Source organism: Pyxicephalus adspersus, chromosome 3 (genome assembly GCF_032062135.1).
Source record: "Pyxicephalus adspersus chromosome 3, UCB_Pads_2.0, whole genome shotgun sequence".
Taxonomy (NCBI): Eukaryota; Metazoa; Chordata; class Amphibia; order Anura; family Pyxicephalidae; genus Pyxicephalus; species Pyxicephalus adspersus.
Genome location: NC_092860.1, coordinates 34,058,369 through 34,080,395, shown reverse-complemented (window position 1 = coordinate 34,080,395; position 22,027 = coordinate 34,058,369). Strand labels below are relative to the sequence as shown.

The following is a 22,027-nucleotide window of genomic DNA, read 5'->3' as shown; positions in this document are numbered from 1 at the left end:
TTTTTCCCTTTCTTCACAAGTTTGCATTAATGCCTAATCATGACTCTACTTATGGTGTTGTCAAAAGTGCCAAAAGTCTCAGTGTATAAGAGAAGCTTCTGGTGGACCTTCATAAACAATGGGTTTAGGTGGAGTTTACTTTACATACACAATATTTACTAAATAACAGGTGTCACCTTCGACTCTACACTATCCTTCACTCCCTATCACTAGGTCCTACTACTTCTACCTGTAAAACATCTCCAAATACAGCCCTTCCTATTCCCAGAAACCACCAATTTCCTAGAACATGCTGTCATCTCTTGCATTGACTTCCAACATCTTATCTGATATAAAACTAAGTAGTATCTTGCCTCTGAAGTATATTATGATTTCTTCAGCTGGACCTATCTTACCGCCTCAATCCTTCTTCTCTATATTTAACCTCAGAATCCTATGTATGTTATTGTGCTTTGCTTTTAAATCAGTTTTCAGCTGCCTGCCTAACTTTTATTAATGACCCAATACTGTACTGAAAACCACCTATTCTGGTTTTCCAATGACATACTAGTATGTCCTTCACCAATAATTATTTCATGTACATAGTTCTACAGCTGTAATTCCCTCCTTCATTCCATTAGACTTGCAACCTACTTTAAGACATTTAAATAGGTCCTCGTCAAACCGCTTTACCCATCTTTCTCTCTCGCATTTTCTTACCCATTACTAATGATCCAGACTTCCATTTCCCCCACCACTTATATTGTATATCTTCTTCTCTTAATGTGCCATATTTTGTACTTGTGTAAGCAGGTTTGTCATCTGAAGACCCTATTTATTATATTGTAATACAAAATATGTTATAATTAACACAAAGCTGTTTACATGTTTAATATGGCATATAATGGTTTTAAGCAGTTTCACTATAGCAAAGTACCACTAGTCTGAACATTTTTTAGCAACATTTGGTTTTACTTTGTATTTTGTTAATGACTCAGAGTCCCCAGCAATGAACTTACAGGATGGGAGAGGATTTCAATTTTTTAACAGAATATTGAAAAACTGTCATAATAAAATTATAGAACATTTTACAGAAAATCTCTACATAAACACCACCTTTACAGGTAATTGGGCAAAGAATATCTATCACAATTTGCTCCACTCCACTACTGTGTCTATTTTAGTAATTTCTCACCAACAAAAAAATTAGTTCATAGACTTTTTACAGTGCTAAGTAAAATGTCAATGTCACCTGACGCAGGAATATAATGACATATTCTAATGATAATAATATATATAACAATTGATATTTTGACTTTCTATTGCAGAGTTGCAAAATCAATGAAAGTCCCAGTCTATGAAACTCCAACTGGCTGGAAATATTTTGCAAATTTGATGGACTCTGGACGGTGTTCACTTTGTGGAGAAGAGAGTTTTGGAACAGGTAAACCATCTTAGAGAAACTAATTAGCATACCAATTGTTAACAACGTAGTTACATATAGTAGATAAGGTTGAAAAAAGACATAAGTCCATCAAGTTCAACCACTAGGGAAATGAACATATCCCAGATAAAAAACCCTATGGACATAGTTGGTCCAGAGGAAGGCAATAAACCCTGGTACAATTTGCTTTAACAGGGGACAAAAATTCCTTCCTGATTCGATGAGGCAATCGGATGTTCCCTGGATCAACAGTCACTGTTATTTTTACTTTAAAGCTTAGTACCCAGTTATATTCTGTGCTTCTGGAAAAACATCCAGCTTTTTATCAAAGAAATCTATAGTAGTTGCTGAAACTTCTTCCTTAGGGAGCCAATTCCTCATTTTCACAAACTAAAAGTGAAGAATCCCTTCCTTATCTTGAGCTTAAACTTCTTTTTCTCCAGACTCAAATATTGCCCTCTTGTTCTTTGTAATGATATCAAATTGAATAATGGGGAAGAGAGTGTTCTATATGGACCATTTATATATTCATACAGGGTGATCATCTCTCCTCAGGGGAGAATAGATTCTGTTCAGCTAATCTCTTCTCATAGCTGAGCTCCTCCATTCCATTTATTAGTTTAGTTGCCCTTCTCTGGAGTTCCCAAAACTTTACTGCATATTCCAGATGTGGTCTGACCAATGCTTTGTACAGGGGCAGGATTATATCTCCATCTCTGCAGTCTATTCTTCTTTTAATACAAGAATGTAATTTACTAGCTTTAGATATTGCAGCTTGGCATTGCATGCTGTTATTAAGTCTATGATCTACCAGAACCCCCAGATCCTTTTCCATTTTTGACTCCCCCTAATGTATTCCCCCTAGACAGTATGAAGCATGCATGTTGTTAGCTCTCAAGTTCATAACTTTACATTTATCTATATTAAATGTAATTTGACACTTGGGTGCCTAATCAAACAGTACATCCAGTGCCTGTAGATTATAGACATCCTGTATAGACTTAATTCTATTACATAGTTTGGTGTCATCTGCAAACACAGAAATGGTACTTTTAATCCCAAACTCTATATCATTTATAAAGATGTTAAACAGTAAGGGTCCCAACACTGAACCCTGGGGTACACCACTAATACCCTTAGACCATTCAGAGTATGAATCATTAATAACAACTGTCTGGATGTGATCTTTAAGTCATTTCTCTATCCATTTACAGATTGACTTTTCTAAATCTATCGACCCTAACTTGCATATTAACTGTCTGTGGGGTACAGTGTCAAATGCTTTAGCAAAGTCCAAGTACACTATATCAACTGCTACTCCACTGTCTACCTGTTTACTTACTTTTTCATAAAAAAAGAGTTTGTTTGACAACTTCGGTCTTTCTTGAAGCCATGCTGACTATCATAATATTATTTTCTAGCAGTAACTCATCTATGTGGTTCTTTATCAAACTCTCTAGGACCTTTCCAACTGTGGACGTTAAACTAACCGGTTTGCAGTTACCTGGTAATGACTTTGCACTCTTTTTGAAGATAGGAACTACATTGGCCCTATGCCAATTCATCGGTTCCTTGCCAGTGACTAAAGACTCTCTAAAAATTAGAAATAATTGGCTTTGAAATAACCGAACTCAGCTCTTTGAGGACACGTGGATGTAATCCATCAGGTCCTGGTGCTTTGTAAACCTTAATTTTTCCCAATCATATCCATTCTGAGCCATTGTTACTCATTTAAGGCAGTGACATTGCTATTATGAATTTGGACTTGAGCTCTACCATTTTCCTTTGTGTACACAGAGCTAAAAAAGTGTTTAGTAAATCTGCCTTTTCTTTATCCCCAGTTATCAACCCAGAGACATCGTTTAAGGGGCCTACATGCTCAGATCTGATCTTTTTGCTAATAATATATTTTTAAAAAATTTGGGGGTTTGCCTTACTTTCCTTTGCAATCTAATCAGTCTTTCATTTTGAAGTTTTGCACATTTTATCTCCTTTTTACATCTTTTGTTATATTCTTTATAGTTTTCAAATGATGAAGGTGAACATATATTATGATCAATAGCATTACCTAAAATATGCAAGTAAGCGTCAAATTAAAGCAGAAGTAAATCACACACAGTGCTTAATTATTAATTGATTAAAAAACATTACTTTACTTTAACTTTATTTGCTGATACATCATTGTGATCCGTAGCTGTAACAGTTCTGGGGCACAGCTGTAGCATAAGATAGGAGCTGCATACTATAGTGTTTCTCAAACTTTTTAACATTGAGGAAGCCCATGAAATACCTTTCAGGGGACCAGGGTCACCGTACTTTTATTACTATATCAATAACTCACAGTACATTAGTGTGGTAGTCAGTAGGGAGAATGCATCTTACATTGCAGGCCAGTGGAAAGAACATCACCCTTACAGATAGCCAAAAAGATGCTTGGCATCTATTATACTGACCTGAGAGACACAAACTGCTCCTTGCTCAAGGGATCCCTAGCAACCCCTGGAGGAACCTTGCCTGAGAAACACTGCTATAGATTGTTTCCTTAGGCAGTGGTGGACAATCATTCATGCCCACTGCCACCCCTTGGTCCTGATATCAATACACAGAGGACAGAGCTGTGGGCAGATGAGCTCCACAGGAGCTTGATTTGGGTTTTAGGGCGGTAAAGAAAGGAAGGGGGGGGGGGGAATGGGTGTAAGAAATAGCTTAGATTTAGTATAAGGTATAGGGATATCAACATGAAGGCCAACTGATCAAACACTGTATCCTTTAGGACAGTGTTCACCAACCTTTTGGACTTCACAAACCACTAATTTCACAGACTCTGGACCGTGCATGTGCGGAGAGCCGCGTGCCACTCAAAGGGGAAGAAACTTCCCCCAGGGTGACATCATGATGCTAGGACCCACCCACTCTCCCATCGCAGGTTTAGACCGGAGACACAAGCCACCCACAGCCCTGAGCCTGTGATTCATATAAGAGACTTGGTCCACGGCTCTGGCCCATGCGCCCTCAAAGTGGGGTCCTTCTTCTGACCCCACAGCCAGAGCCGCAGACCAGCAAAATTTTCTTGTGGACCATTGGTTGGTGACTGCTGCTTTAGGGCATATTGATAATGAACTTTGATGTAATAATTTAAATAGCATTGGTAATAAAGATTTGGGAAAATTTTGATTTTACTATATGTAGCCATTGTTTCCTAATATAGACTTTACTATATGTAGCCATTGTTTCCTAATAAGGACTGTGCAAACAAGTAAGTGATAGGTATGTGTACAAACAACCCACTGCTTCCTTTTAATTATACCAGTGTACCAATAGAACACCATAAATCATGCTTAAATACATTTTCATTATTTTAAGGTTTTCTCATCTTTTTAATGAAGACTAATTTTGTTTGAGGAAAGTAGGAACACAAGCCAATGTAAGCAGTAAGTGTAAACATAGCCATGTGTTAAAGAAAAGTATGTTTAGTGGGAGACATTGGATTAGAATGCAGATTATCATTAGTGCCCTTCACAGTAAATGCGCATTACTTTCTGACTATACTAGATATGTATATGTAACATTGGTAACATTTTATAAAGTAACAGAATGTGTACAAACAAAACTTTCACTATATTTGAAGAGCTAATCTAAACCAGTTACATGCCTACAGAACAAGACAGCGCCTTTTTTTTTTTTTTTTTTTTACAGCATTGCATTTTTGCTTTGGCGTGTAAATAAAAGCAATTCTTCTGCTATAAAAGGCCAGATAGGCTTGAAACTGTCTTAGGCAGAGTTTCCCAGAACAGCATTTTGGCAGCGTGTCTTGGAGCTGAATCCATATTTTCAGATACTCTTCCATTTCTGTATAAGCACATGGAGAATGTCTGAGATGTGCTGCTTGTGATTCACAGTGCCAACTTTAGAGCAAAGAGAGGCCTGGGAGCAGTGGTGATATCATCTACAGTCTACTCATCCCATGCAGTTGTTTCAGAGCATTCCAGACAAGTTCCAGCCATTATTTGAATACGCTGAATAGATGCAGTCATAAACAAAAGAGAAGAAGCTCTCTACACTGAAAAAAAAGTTTTAATTCTTGTCTTTTGTTCTTAATTTACCTTCCCTTCTGTCTTATGAAACTATTGTCTGCATAACAGGAAGTGAGGGAAAATCTCTTTCACAAAGTCCATTATATCTCCTGTTTCTAAACTGTATTCCAAATTGAAAAAAAGATTGGGCTGGCACATTTCTGTACGAATAATAAGACCTATAATAAGTGTATTTTTTTTTTTTTGCATTCAGGTTCAGATCACCTCCGAGAAAAGGATGGACTCTGGGCTGTATTAGTATGGCTTTCAATTATGGCAGCTCGGAAGCAAGGTGTAGAAGATATTGTAAGGGAACACTGGACAAAGTTTGGGCGCCATTATTACTGCAGGTAAATTATTCATTTGACAAGTAACAAAACTTGATTTTTAATATGAAAGTTTCCAAATATTGTCACATGATGTCTGCAGCCCTTTTTCTATCAGATAGTAGAAATGTTATCTCAAAATGCAGATATCGACAGGGAGCCATACTGCTCTATCATACCACATAGAGCTTTAAGCTGCATAAAAAGACCGCAATATTGCTGTACATTAATGTAAAACTTTTTTTTTTTGCTGTGGTATATGTACTCCATAGCAGTGTCCAGTTTCCCAATAATTATCCTATTAGTCCTAAAAATGACCATGATTGAACAAGCCTCATTAAAATTAAATGTCAGAAAATGCATGTGTGATCTTTACATAGCAGCTGCTAACAGTTTATGTAACATCCATCTATGATGACAGATATAATAGGTCACCAAAAGTTTTCACTGCAAGAGTCCGGGCTTCTCTTGAGTGTAGGAAATGCAAGTGTTCCTTTACAGACTTTAAAATGTTCTGGTCCTCATAGCTGATTAATATAAACTAACATTGCATTTAACAATAGATCTGATAAACCAAGTGCTATAAAAAGTTGTATTTAGGGATATATATAGCTTCTACAAACTGATATAGTATTTTATGTATGTATATATATATAAACTGTATCAGTTCAATTAGTATTAATTTATATATTATATCATATATTGTTAATAAATCTAGTTTCTATGCAGCTGTCCTCAGATTTACCCTGACTCAACGACTACTATTGGTATCTTATGGTGAGGTGCAACAAGGTACCTCAGGCTTGTCCCTTTCCCTTTTCTGTAGAATAGTTCTGTTTGTGCAGAACTTGTTTATTCCCCTGTCCCTTGAATACATCACTAACAACCATCTTCAATGACAATTATGCTCTTAAAAATGTGTTCTGACTGCTTCACTTTCCAATCAGCAGAATAGGGTTGTATTCTTAACCAAATTGTGCTGCCGTTGCAGTGATATTCCTAGATTGCTATGTTGTCTGGCAAGGATACCTACATCTTACAAATGGCGGCAAAACATTATAAGTCGTTTGGTATATGTGTATTTTTTACATTAATGAAAAATAACCTTAAAATGGATCTGCAGTGTTTATATCAATTACAAACATTGGAACATTATAAATGTAAAGAGGAGAAGAAAAATCAAATTGATTGGTCAAAACAATTTTATTTAATTTTTATGAACAAATGTGATCAGCAGTGTTATAAATATGAAAGCTCCAAATTGCAAATGACATTTTCTTTATAATATACATTGACAGAGACATTTTGTACCATAACAGATTTGACTATGATGGTCTTGAACCAAGAACAGCATTTTTTGTCATGAAGGACATGGAGACGACAATATCAGAGAAAACATTTGTCAGTCAGCAATTTGCTGTGGGAAGCAATGTGTACAGTGTAGAGAAAGCAGACAGCTTTGAATATGTGGACCCAGTGGATGGAACGGTAGCAAAGAAACAGGTAGGTCCAAATCTTTTTATACAACCATTAAAAAGAGCTACAGCTTTATATACTCATTATAATATGATCTATGAGGTACAATATGCAATACAGCGAAATTCCTAAAATAGTGAATTTTTCCTACTGACTATTGACCAGGTTGAAAGGAACATTCCAATATTTATAACAACGGATTCATAAACTACAAAAGTAAAGCAGATTAATTTGATACTACATCTGCAGTTATAAAACATTAGCACTTATACAATGATACTAGATAAATATTGTCTACTGATAACAAATACAGTTATTAGGTTGTATTGAATATTAAGTTTCCTGCCTTTACCCTTTACTTCAAATGGGAAGAAGAAAAAGACCAGGTCTTACAGTCTTAAATATAGCTCTGTTGTGTAAAATGACAAGAAGGGGTGTTCTAATGTCTGGTACAAGTGACGCTTTATTATCACAGATGTTTTCCTTTATTTTTACTGGAAATACCTTAAAATGCAGGTACAACAGGCATACTCTTCATCAAAGACAGTCCTGACACAATCTTTTAATGCACATATGTGCAGGGTTATGTCAGGCCAAGTCTGTTACTGAGAGCCAAATACTAAAGCTACGTACACACTTCCAATGGTTCTCCCCCGATAATCAGCTCAGGGCCGATATCGGATGAGAATCTGAAGTGTGTACAGGGCACGTCGGTTATCGTCCGAACGACCATCCTGGCAGATCCACGGACAATGAGCGATGAACAATCCTAATGCAAGGGAAGGGGGAGAGCACGCAGCAGGGTGCCGCTCCATCGCTCTCCCCCTCACCTCTGCATAGGGCAGAACGGTGCTGTATGTACAGCACTCGTTCATGCATCATGCAATAATAGTCGTTGGAAAGGATCATGAAAGATCCTTTCCAATGACTATTATTGGACCTGTGTATGCGGCTTTAGAGCACTGGATAATAAAAATGGTGTCTTCTGAACTGGCCAAACATATTCAGGCACCTTGCACAACTGCTAAAACATGAAATTAAGGGAAATGCTGCAAACAAGCAGTTGTTATTGTGATACCACTGACTAAAACAATGGGCCTGATTTATTAAAGGTCTCCAAAACTGGAGAAGATAGACTATCATGGGAGAACCAATGTCATCCAGCAAAACTGGAATACATCTGGTCCAGGATTGCAAAAAAATTGCCAACTAATAACAAGTGATTTTTAGAAAATCCATTGCAGGTTTGCTGGATTACCCAGGTTCTCAAAAGACAGTATATCTTCTCAAGTCTTGGACCCCTAACTTTCTGATACTAAGTTTTAGTTAACAAAAGCGTTTATTAAAAAATGTAAAAACAAAAACCGTTATGCAGGATGTTGACAATGTAGAGATTTTTCCATAGTATCCCCTAGAGAAGTGAACATACTGTATTTCTGGGAAAATATTTAGTGTGTGCCTAGCAGTAACCCAAGTCCCCCCCCCCCCCCATTTTTAAGAGATACAACAAATATTTAAGCTGAAAAGCAGATAGCTAGTACTGTATACCTCATACACAAGCTTAAACGTAGCATCTTAAAGAGTGTAGGGACTGTTAGAGTTGATTACCTGGATTTACTTAAAGCTGACTTATTACCAAAATTTTTACTTTACATAAAAGGGTAGACAACCCCTTCAAACCGTTTTTTAAAAAAAATAAAAATGCAAAGCCCGTGCCTTGCTGTCTTCACGGCTGTGGCAGTAAAAACAGAATGGGAGTGCAGAGTCCCCGGGATACCCACATTACGCATCCCAGGAGGCTTTTGTCTGTTCCCAGGCATGCGCAGAAGGGGCTTTTTCCTACATGGGAAAAAAAATGTCAATTTCATGCAGTGAGCATGTTTTTTTCCTAATGTATAGCAGGCTATGTTGATCTGGGGACACAGGGTAGGTATGTGCCATTATTGTCAAATAGGCTTTGCATAGCTTTGCATACTTGCTGATTATGGCAGAAACTCATCACCCACCAATAAGTTTTGTTTTTTTAAGTGGTAACAACATGTTCCCTTTTGAATCATGCAGCACATATTAGGCATCACTGGCACGCCAGAGTAGGAAATAAATCTTTTGGACGTTATTTATGGTTAGCTGTAAACTATTAAGCAGCTCAGTCTTTTAAAGCATGGCCTGTGGACAATTTTGGCTACTTTTTTTTGCCATTTATGAGCACGTCATTGTTTTTATTAATATGTGCAATTGCTGTACAACATCTAGAAATAGATCTAAGGATCAACCATCACACACAGCCCCCAATTTAGGACCCATTTTAAAGGGCCACATGTTAAAATGTTATCTTGCCTAGTATACTTTACAAAATATAACACTTTCCAGTGCTCCCTGGCAGGGCTGTGTAAGCCTCAGAATAGAAAGGATAGAAATTCCAAACCTCTGGCAGGTAAAAAACATGCTCCCTTAAGTATTGCATAACTGTATTTGATGTTCAGCTTTAAATGGTTATTGGAATGTTTTCTGGGTTTTGTGTCTGGAGAGAGAAATACCACAAGAGATCTTCAAAGTTTACAACAGAAGTAATGAAATTTCATCTTATTTTACCTAGCTTCCTCTGGCACCAGAGACTTGGCAGGCTAAAAGCCTTCTAATATAAGCAAACAGCAATTGGCACCAGTGTTTAAGTATAAACTGCAACCTGACTTCAGGTTAAGATCTTTAGGGATGATTTATTCTATAGTACCTCCATCTCTAGGGATTGTTGACTTGTTTTGTACATGCACATAAACTACTGCATATCAAGGAAAAAGGAGTTGTACATGCAAAAACATTTAAACAATTTACCAATAACTCAAAAACAGGATCTATATAACAAATACCATAATGAGTCTGATGTAGAAAGCAGTGATACAATGAAAATCCTGGTAGTTTAAAGCAGAACTAAAGTGAAAACAAAAAAATCACACTTTCAATTCAGCAGATCCCTCAATGGCGCTAGACCTTTCTGAAATCTGGATTTCATCTTTGTACCAGCGCTGAGAAACCACCAGGTGCCACCAACTTCAGTCTTCTTTCTTTGTCACCCGAACTCGCATTGCGGAGGTGCGAAATCAGGTGACGTAGCCCACTGTAAAAGGGAAAACAAAAGAGAGGCGATCTCACTGTGCATGCGTGAGATTGGCATCTCTTTCCCCTTAGTGGAAAAAACGCCCCGAGATTGGCATGCGCAGAAGGAGAAGGCAAGGGACTCCCAGGATGCGTGACGTAGGTATCCCGGAAGGCTCTGTGTTCCCATTCAGTCTTGATCGACTTAAAGGAGCGCTGCTACACCTTTTTTTTTTTAAATAATAGTGCAAACTGACCATTAAAAGCCCAACTTCTCATCTGCCAGGCATGTGCTCCTCATTTCATGCTGAGACGTGTTGCACTAACTCATGGTAAAGCACATTCATTTTCAGCAGAGCACACTCTACGCACACTTTCAGTAGAGCACACTATACACATCACAACACATTTTCCGTTCCATTGTACCAGATCCTAACTCTTTCCAGAACATTTCCTAGATAGCATGTGGATCTTGTTCATTACCTGAAATTTATATATGGCTTCTAAATGTCATTCGGGTCTAGCAGAGGAGGCTAACGTGCATTTAAGGTGCCTGATTCATGTATTCCCAGCTGTGATCCTAGAGCTTTCAAGCCCTGTAGAAATATATCCGATTTCATATCCCTTTGGAGAGCCTGTCTGTGTGTGGGCAACACTATAAATACTTTGCTTGTCAAAAAGGTCATGCCTGTTTTAAAATTCTCATATTTCCTATCTTATTGGTGATGTCTATGCTAATAAAGTATAAGAAGCTCTTTCATATTTTAGCATCAGAAGAACAAATCTGTAATACAACAATACGTACACATTTTTTATTTTCATTCTGGTGTTTCATTCTGCTGAAAATTTCTAACAATGTGCAGGAGAATTTAGGAAAAATAAAGATTCCTCTTCACATGATTGTGTGTTTAAAAAGAGCAAAGACTCATTTTTTCAGATTTTGTAATTAAAGCTGATGTCTAGGTAGCTAAAAAAATGCCTCTTGGTTCAGTTATTTCTTCAGAAAAAAAAACATTATTTTACCTTGAAATAAAATTAGTATAGGTAACTTGATATTTAGTTTAGTTCTGCCGTTGTGAAAGAAATGAGGCTGCTGTTACCCACTTACCTGATTTTATGAAACTGCTAGACTCCTGTAATGCTGACCTTCTTGTGTCAGTACTGTAAGTGTGTGACTGTGACTAAGTATATAGATAGCAGCCTCAGACTTGGAAGTCAGAGACACTCAGGCTATTAGAATTTTCAGTGGAAGGTCAGCAGTGGAAGCCTACATGTTTGTCTCATGACACGTATACTACTAGGTAAGTAGTGGCAGATCATGTGATGCCTGCATATTTATTTTAGATATGTTCCCCAACTGATGACAGCTTCATTTCGAGGCCATATGGCAGGCCTACATACAACAAGTAGGTCAAAACTTTCCCTTATGCTGAAGGCAAATATATAGTCTACTGGGCCTACATTATCATCCAGGGGGTCAGGCCATTTCATTTGACCATCAGGAGGGAGGGTTCAGTTCAACGTTTAGTTTAGATATTAAAGCTTGGTTTCTTCTGGCATTTGGTCAGTAAATTTAGATTTAGAGCTATGATTTCAGTTAGGCTTTAATGACCTGGTCAATGTCAGGCAACCCTGTAGCACTCACTAAGCAGTGTGACTCCTAGGAATGGGTAAGGTGTCCTGAGTCGGGCATTTTAAATCATACGCAAATTTTCCTTCATTGGTTTGTGATCACCAGGGAACAATTATAAAATGTACAGAATCTTGATATTCAACTCTACTTTCCAAAATATATCAAACCGAAAAAAACAACTTAATATTCACCCCATTCTGGGTGTCTGGTAAAAATCCTTCATCCTTTATATATATATATATATAAATGTAGAGTGATTGGTAGCAGAAGCAGGCCTGAGGAGAGGGGGGTGCAGACAGAACATTGCTCTGGGGCCTATGAAGCTCAAGGGGCCCCATGAAGCCCATCGGGTCCCATAATTTTTATTATAATTTGAACAGTTATTTATTTAACTCATTTAATTTTTTTGTATTTTTTGAAATTTTGCAATAACTTAAAACTTTGGTCCACAAGGGTATTCCGGGTTCGGTGGGAAGTGACGAGGAGGAGGGGTTCCGGGCACAATGAGAAAAAAGTAATTCGCTGGCAAACAAATACGTCACGTACACTGCAAACTCAGGAAAGCGGACTAAGTATTCAGTATTGAGTCTGATCTAGCAAAACAGATTAATTTTGATTATGTAATTTAGAGTTTCGCCAGGAAAAAGGCCAGGAATGCACCTTTGTTCGGCAGGCATTAAATGCTATTATAAACGTTTTTTACTATTATAAATATATTACTTTATTATTACATTTATACCTATACATCATTATCTAAATGTATCAATATAATCTACTATTGTTAGAAATAATTATTAATATACACACATAGATGTGTGTAGAATTTTGTATAGGGGAACACACACCTTCTTTGTACCGGGGCCTGGATTTTCTCTCGGCGGCCCTGAGCAGAAGACAATAATTGTCTTTACCATGTCTTATAAACTTACACCTCTTGGACAGTATTTAAATCATCCAACAAGCTACCTATCTTAATGTGCTTATAGATGGCCTCCAATTTGTGCAGTTGGATGTGTACCACCCCATACCCCTCCATTCAAATATCTCCCCCTACTTTTTTCTTGAGTCCTGTCCATTTCCCTTTCTCCTTCTTTATGCCTCTTGTTCTTTTTTTCTATCTTTTACCAAGCCACCTCCATTTACACACATTTCCCATTCCATTCTTACCCAGTGTTTTGAGAACCACCATCCTACTGTCTGCACAGACTTTTTGGGTCAGGGATTTCTATATATGCATATAATATATACTTTTACCTACCTTAAAAAAAAGGTAAATTCAGATGAAGTGTTAACAAGGTTTGGCACGCTTCTTTATTTCATATTGTTCAATATTTCCACACTGTAGAACTTTTTGAGACACTTTAATAAACATTGATCGTACTGAAGATAAATCCATCCTTTGCCGGTTTGCAATAATAAATTATGAAATTTATTTTCAGAACCTTTTTAAGACATGTCTATCCCTTTCTGATTGAAAATGTTTTCCTTGGCATGTCAGGATGTGGAAACTCATCACTCCTACTGTTGCTAGGATTTAAACTCTTATGTTTAAATATGCTCACTCCCATCCTAAGCATATCATTCCTGATTTCTGAACAGCTAATTAACAGAAAATGTTCACAGATAATAAAAAGGACATTCTTATGTTTCTCTTGGTTTTATCATACTTTACAAGGCATGGTAGGACAAAAATTCTGTCAGCATTTTATATATTACTTATATACTCATAGGTGTCTATTAATAAAGCATGGAACTTGACATTCATCAAGCATTCTCTAAGGGGGAATCTTCCAGGTCTATTTAGTTTCAGTGCCAGTAATTCACAGAATGTTTGATGAATATCAAATACACTGATTTGTAAAAGGATCCTTTATACTACATAATGAGACAAGAGAGACAAGAGAAACCCTGGATCGATTTCTACAAAGGTACAGTCATATGTAATGACTAACAAAAGTGTGGCTGCTTGTTAATAAGTGGAATTATGATGATTACTGGGATCCGGTGTTTAAAGGAGTAAAGTGTGCAATTTAACAGAAAATTCCCTTCACTTTAGGGATGGATGAAATGCTTAAATGTTTACTTTTTTTCACTTTTAGTATCAGGCATATAATGGCAAAATTTCACTGTAATTCAATTTAAATGTACGCAAATCAGGCCCATATTGTGTAAAGTTGTGCTGTATAGAGCATATTATGTGTAGAGATTGGAGCAGTGCTGACTTTGCAATGGAGTGTGGACCAGTATGGATTTACAAGTTACTATCTACTAAAAGTTGTGTTTCCTTAATAGATAGTTTCAGTCTGGTAAATGTTATATTATCCTGTTGATTAGATACTGCATGTCAAATCGCGTTGAAGTTGAAGAGAATGTGTGCAGTGTGTGCCAACAAGATATAAAAAGGTTAAAAAAAAGCCCCCATATGTGAGGAAAGTAGTGTTTGAAATAACGGTGTGACTTGTGTCCGGTTGCTGTGGGTTGTAAGGTGTAAAGGAAAAAGAAGGCTGGGGTCTGGAAGAGATGTAAAGTGTTAGGAGGAGGCTGGTATCTGACAGAGGTTGGAAGCGACAACAGCGATAATTTTTCATTTGTCGAATCTCATAATATTAAACAAACTGCCAACATCCCTATTTGGAGTGAGAAAAGCCTTTTCCCACATGTAGGAAGTGGTGTATAAAGAGCAGGCCGGTGTTTTGCAGAGGTAGGAAGCAATGTGTAAAAGGGAGGCTGGTGTCTGGAAGACGTAGGAAGGGATGTGTAAAAAGGAGGCTGGTATCTGGCAAAGGTAGGAAGTGGTGTGTAAAGAGGAGGCCAGTGTCTCAAAAAGGTAGGAAGCGGTGTGTAAAGAGGAGGCTGGTGCCTAGCAGACGTGGGAAGGGATGTGTTAAGAGGAGGATGGTTTCCGGCAGAGTTGGGAAGCAGTGTGTAAAGTAAAAGGGAGTCTAATTTCAGGAAGGGAGGAACAATATGTAAAGTAAAGGGGGACTGAAGTCCAGGACGGGAAAAAAGGAAGGCAGTGTGTAAAGTAAAAGTGATTTTGGTGTCCCACAGAGTTGGGGCGCAATCTGTGAAATAAAGTGGGGAGTTTATGAAAAGAGGAACAGAGGAGAAGAAGTGTGTGTTCAAAAGAGATAGAAAACATGGTGTTAAGGTGAGATAAGGGTCGCAGTGTGTGAAGTAAAAGAGAGACTGGTATGTGAGATAAGTGTATGTCAAATAAAAGGGGAGACTAATGTCCAACAGAAGAAATGATGGAAGCTATGTGTGACATCAACCGAACAATGGCCTCAAGGAACACAAGGACTCAAAGTGTGGGACGCAAAGTATACAAAGTAAAGGAAGTCTTGCATCCAGGGGATTCCATTGTATATATCTCCTTAATGTTCAGTGCTGCGTAATATATTGGTGCTATATAAATACTATTTTTTATTAATATTATTATTATTAATAATAATAATAATATAATAATAAGAAGAAGAAGAATTGCAGGCCTACTATGGTAAACCCCATATTGCCTGGGCAAATTTCTGACTGTTTAGCTGTAGAGATGAATCAGATTTCTGTTAGAAGTAAAATTTTGACAGTGTTTGGTATAGGAACCTTTTTTGTTATTCCCACGAAAACCTGTTCAATAAAGACAAATAACTCATTTAATAAGTATACCTTTTAGATATGTTTAAATATAGACTTTATCACTGGCAACCTTTTATTTTGTTAAAGGTTCCACATTTCCTATTTCTCCTATCAATGACAAGGACAAATGTCTCTTGACACATTCCAGGCCAGCTCATCCCATTGTAGAGGATTTACCAAACACTGTGTAACAACTGTCTTCTCCAAGCACTTGTGCTGACCTTGCCCCTTTGTAGAAATGAATACAGCAATTCATGTCATTCAAGTCTAACTGTCATTAAAAAAAATCAATGCAGGAAAAGTTAGATATTAAGACAAATCAGTACAAGAAGTAAAACACTGTAGTGTATATTACACAAAAATGCAGAAAATACAACACCTTCTACCTCCTTAAGTGGAAAAACTTTAGTGGTCACATAGCCAAGTTAATAACAATTCTATAGATTCGGTGGTACTTTGTCCACAATTTTGTTAAATCCTATTTAGGACAAGTCAGGATTTTGAATTGTTACAATAATGCTGCTTAATTACCACTTTGTATAATTTGTATTTTTGTGTTTAAAGTGTCAGGCTAAAGACTGCCCTATGACCTAAAGTCAAATAACAGGTACTTTCTAGATTACATGAAAGAACATTAAAAACTTTACCAGTTTTACCCTCCTCCTCCTCCTCAAAGTGTGCACATTAAAGCTCCAAGCTAAGGCAGGAGACTGGTCAGCTTTAATGGGAGCTTACAAAATTTTAACGTGACATAAATCATCTGCATCTATATTCCATAACTGAAAAACACAAGAGTTGGGAGAAATGCTTTTTTTAAGGCTTGTCTCAGCATATGCCTATTCTAACACTGCTGAAGGAAGCGGTAACCACACCATAACCTCATGGACAGTGTGAACATAGCCATACATTTATTTTGTGTGCTGCCATTGTTCTGCTAAATATGTACATGGGACCAAGTTTAGATCTTACAGGAACATTATCATTTGTCTGCATTTCATAACCGTCGGTTTTGATGTGCAGTTTTCACTAGTAAACTTTGTTTATATATTTGTTGAATTTAAATGACTTATTTTTTTTCTGTGGTGTACTGTAAATGTTAGTAAGTGACTAAAGCTGCGTACACACCTGCAATTTTTCTCGTTGGAAAGGATCTTTCACGATCCTTTCCAACGAGAAAAGACTGCACGATGCATGAACGATGCTGTACATACAGCACCGTTCATGCTCTATGGAGAGGGGAGGGGGAGAGCGACGGAGCGGCACCCTGCTGCGCGCTCTCCCCTTCCCTTTCATTAGGATCGGTCGTCGTCCATCGTCCATGGATCCGCCAGGACGGTCGTCGGACGATGGACGACGACCGACTGTACACACGGCAGATTTTCGCCCGATAATTGGCCGATACCGATTATCGGGCGAGAAAAATTTGCCGTGTGTACGCAGCTTTAAGAAAAATATGAAAGATGCCTTTCTTAAATTAGATTTTACTAGTACATGCTGCAAGGCTGTAAGCTACAGCATCAAAACAATAATACAACTTGTGAAAAATATCAGTATGCTTTTTACATGTCACCTTGTGAAGCCAGGATAAAGAAGACCTGGTGCTTTAATATATGAGACGTATATATCATATATTATCATATGTACTATTATCACAGGTTAATTCCTACAGGTGATGGGAATACAAAATACTAAGAAATTATTTGCAGACCTACAGAAAACAACAGTTAAAAGACCACTTTCTGCTGGCAATCTATAGGACTTGATTAAAGGACTCTTGCTGCACATTATAGTATATTATTTGTACCAAGTAGGGTGATGAAACAAGTGATGTAGATTTACTTTTGCTCTTCTACCAAGTTCTACCAAGCTATTTCTTACTAAACGAAACAGCGCCATCTAGTGCATGTCAGTGTGAACTGCCAGAACCAACATTACAAAGTGCTGCTACGGTACAAGCCTATCAGTACTAAAATATAATTTATGTATACATAAGGATATATTCTTGTGAAAAAAATTGTTCAATAAACAAAAGCAAAAAAAAAAAAAAATGCAAAATCATACATTCTTCGGTGTCACTGGATACTCTGGCTCTAAATTCGGCAAAATAAGAAAATTAATTACAATAAACTGACTGTTTACATGGGAAAAAGGAAACTATCTTATTTTGTGAATTCATTTTAATTAGCTAGTTTAATACATTAAGTCACTGAGTATAGTGTGACATGTACCCAGCATCAACCTATTGCTTATATCAAGCTTTTCTCTTCTGGCACCTAATAAACTTTTGAGTCTGTTGTATCCTTTTATGGTATTTTCTAACTAGTCTAAGACTGATAAACACTCACAGTGACTTAAATATAATTTAGTCATATAAATGAAAGATATAGGACAAGTTGAAAGTTTTCCTGTTTTCATATTACTTGGATAAATCATTCTGTCTTTGATTTGCAATCCCAGCATTCTCTTTCACAAAAAAAAACTAAATACCAATAGCTATTTTTTATAGTTAGTGCCAGTTCACTAACATTTTATAGTATTGCCACATGAAACCATGCACTGGACTCAATGGATGTAATCATTTATTGTACATGTAGACCTCGGGTTACATACGAGATAGGGACTGTAGGTTTATTCCTAAATTGAACTTATATGCTTATATGTAAGTCAGAACAGGTACATTATTTTATTAAATGCAATTAGGACAGATGTTTGTCTCAACATATTATTAGGCAGCATGGTTTCAGCTACTGTATAAAATCCTCACTGTGAGATAATCACAAACAAAGCAAAAAAAAAAAATAAAAATATATATATATATATATGGAGCCTAGACATTCATTAACTTCTGGAGCAAGCTCTTCTTTGATAAGCAAAAAGAAACAACTGCAGAGATTGTCTGGGTCAATAAAGAGTTACAAGATGTTTCCCAGCTGTGTTTAGCGAGATTTTAGAGATTTCCTCTGCAAGTCATGCAAACCGCCCCCTCCCCCTCTATGACGCCTCTGTCCTGCACAGGAGCGAGCAGGGAAGCCCCGTTCGTATCTAGGAGTCGTTCATATGTCAGGTGTCCTTAACTTGGGGACTACCTGGACATGTTTATCCTGTCAGGGGTTAGGTGGGTAGATAGCAGAGAAAAACATAACTTCACTGTTAACTGAATTTACATTCAGTTAACAGTGAAGCATTACAAATTGCAGTAATAATTTCAAAATTGCAGTAACTCTGTAAGCTGTTATGGTTGCTTTGCTGATTTATGGTCTGAGCAGTTTGATGATGTTAAGTCAATCATGAGTTCTGCACATATTAAAGTGTGCTTGATAATGTGTGAGGTCATAAGTCCAAAAGGTAAAGTAGAAATGGATTCATCAACACAATAAACATTAAAAATACACAGTAAGGAATGGCTCAAAAATAACAAATGGAGGGTTATGGACTGGCCTAATCAAAGCCCTAAGTTGAATCCCATGGAAATGTTGTGAAGGGATTTGAAACAAGCAGTTCCCCACAAACACTTTGCAACTTACTTGTATTGTGTCAAATATGTAGTTGATATTAGAGGCTGGTAGGCAGTAACACAAAATCACTACAAGAACCCATTTCTGCTATACTAGCATCTAAGGTCACAGGTGTACTTACTTTTTCCACAGAACAATATTACATTCATAACATTTTTAAAAAAAATTCAAATTTAACATTATACTTTTTTTTGGTTTTATGCAAGTTAATATTTTGTTTCTGCAGGCATTGTTTGAATAAGAATCTAATGTTGGCCTAACAGTTTTCTTTGGTTGTCTCTGTTCTCGTGGTTGTATTTTAAATAATTGCTACTTTGATAATGAAAAATGTAAAGAACTAGTGACCTGTAAAATATAGGATGCCACTAAACATGCACACAGAAATCACCATTACCTGGTACCAAGCACATTAAATAAATACTACTATAGTACGGTGGTAGCAAATATCATTCTAGCTAAAGTAATGTATACTGTGCTCCTGTTTTTCAGGGACTAAGAATTATATTTGCAGATGGATCAAGGATTATATTTCGACTCAGTGCTTCGGGCTATGTGGGAACCACTCTGCGAATTTATGCTGAAAGCTATGAGAAAGATCCAAGCAAGCATAATAGGGAGCCACAGGTAAATGGTCATTTATTTTATCTGTTTATCAAACCTCTAACCTATATTCTTTATGAATTATGCTAGAATGACCAGGTTATTGTGGACAATGATTTCATGTAAAAGGACACTTTCCTACTCGGTCTCTTCTTTTCTGTTCAACTAAGCCCAATAAAAGGGTAAAACGCATTAGAACAAGGAACTTAAGCTGAAGATGACTTTTCTCAATTATCCATTAGGTGAATGATTTTGAAGTCAACTGCCTCTGCTACATTACTTATCTTAAATTCACTGTCCACCACATTTACACAGGTGGCAAGGCTAAGCTTACATTGCTTGCACACAAAGGCCCTTCTACCAGGATATCTAACATTGGGGCCATACTGACTTTTGTGCCAGTCCACCACCTATCGCTGCCTGGAGCCCATCCAGTCTCATCTTCTCCATCTACCTTTAGCAGCCAAGCCTTCAGGGGGCTTAATGGAAGGTGCCTGTGTGTCACAAGTTTGCCATATTTGCTCTACTCTGTCTTTACTTTGAAAGGAAAAGGAGGGGCAGAAAGGGAAGAGATGAAAATCAAACAATTTTACAATTATTATGCCTAATTACAATATCATGTGCCAAAGTTTATATATATTATTTTTTTTATTTTTTTTTTAATAATCCCAAATAAATTTGTGGCAAAAACATTAGGTGCAACAAAATGTTCTCAAGTTATTCCTAACACTTAAAGATGGAACCAATATTGGGACTAATTATAAATTTCAATATCCCCTAATATTTTTTTTTTTTTACTCTGCTTTTCACTGTTACCACCTTAGTAAAATATTCACAAGGCAAAAACTTGTACCTTTTCATACTAGCAACCAGAAAGCACTCATTAAAGCTAGCTGAGAGTGAAAGATTAAATATATGAGTCAGAAGCTCCATCCAATGCCCTCCTCGGTTCCCTGAAGCTTGATAATCTAAGTTAAAAAAAGGGACTGCAGAACTGACAACACGCATATAATAGCAAATTCAAGGTTTTTGTAAAATAATGAGCATGTTCATCATTCAGGTGTAACTAAGACCACATGGTGTCTTATTAAAACCATCACATGTGATCTTGTATTATCAGTTTAACTCTACTGGCAGCATAAAGTGTCACAGGTAACAGGCTGTCTTTACGTCACAGGCTTCCAGGTATTGGTGCTGTTAATAACTGTGCATAGTAATCAAAGATTGGTTACAACTTTAATGATGTCAATCTTTACCTGCTAATACTTGTTCAAACAAAACAATGTCACACACATGACAAGATAAGGACATGTGACACAACGTTCCCTTACTAAGCAATCCGTACAGCAAGTGCAAATCATCCCCATCAGAATAACTGTGAACACGTGAGGATGTTTTGTATATGACCAGAATACACACACCGGAACATCCTTGAGTAATTGTTACAGCTGACGCCACTTTTGGAATCATTAGGAAGATGTAGTCATTCATTACCAGCTGCTTTGTTCAATCAATGATCTTTTAAAGCCATGGCACTGGAACCTGTGACCTTCTATGGGAACTGTACAATCCAAATTCTTTTTACAAAAATAACTTACTAAAGTCCATAGTGGTGTCTTATACGAAGAATAAATGTGATGTTGTGTTCTTAGTCAACTAATGATCCCTAACCACAACTGTGGTTGGTAGCAATTGTAGGAAAGGTAACATGTAGGTGGTGTCTGTAACATCCAATGAGATTTCTGATTTGCTAGCGCAGGTTATGACTGAAGATCTAACTACTGGTTCATTGCTATTTGCAGCACTTCTTTGTTTCTACAGAAATGAGAAAGAAAGCTAATCAATTGTGTATTTGAATGTAAATTTTATTTACACCCTGCTGTCTTAATTATACTTAATTGTGGGTAGCTAAACATTGATTAAACTTAAATCCATGTGTAAATATTAATATTACAAAGCTTTTTTTTTTTTTACTATATATTGCTAATAAAATACTATTACATTTGCAAATGCATTCAATTTGCTAAAGCACTGTGTTTCAGAAACAAGTGCCTTTAAGAGTTGTAAGAGTTAGTAGCCACATATAGCTGAAGAGGGAAGATGCCAGATATAGGAGAAACAGCATAGAAGATGAAGGTGGAAGGGGACAGGTTGGTGTCAGTAAATGGAGTAGGGACAGCAAATTTGTACCTTTCAATGCCACAGGAGCATTCTAGAAGATGTCTATCATAATGTATATGTATGCTATGCATATT

General features: G+C 37.0%; 1 protein-coding gene across 1 annotated transcript in view; it reads left to right on the top strand.

The window, feature by feature from the left end:
* The window catches only part of PGM5 (phosphoglucomutase 5), a 61,526-nt gene that overhangs the window by 29,859 nt on the left and 9,640 nt on the right, over positions 1-22,027 (top strand). The window contains exons 7-10 of the mRNA XM_072404185.1: positions 1,308-1,423; positions 5,711-5,846; positions 7,142-7,325; positions 19,662-19,796. Of these exons, the coding sequence (XP_072260286.1) occupies positions 1,308-1,423; positions 5,711-5,846; positions 7,142-7,325; positions 19,662-19,796 (571 nt within the window). The remainder of the gene's footprint in view (positions 1-1,307; positions 1,424-5,710; positions 5,847-7,141; positions 7,326-19,661; positions 19,797-22,027) is intronic.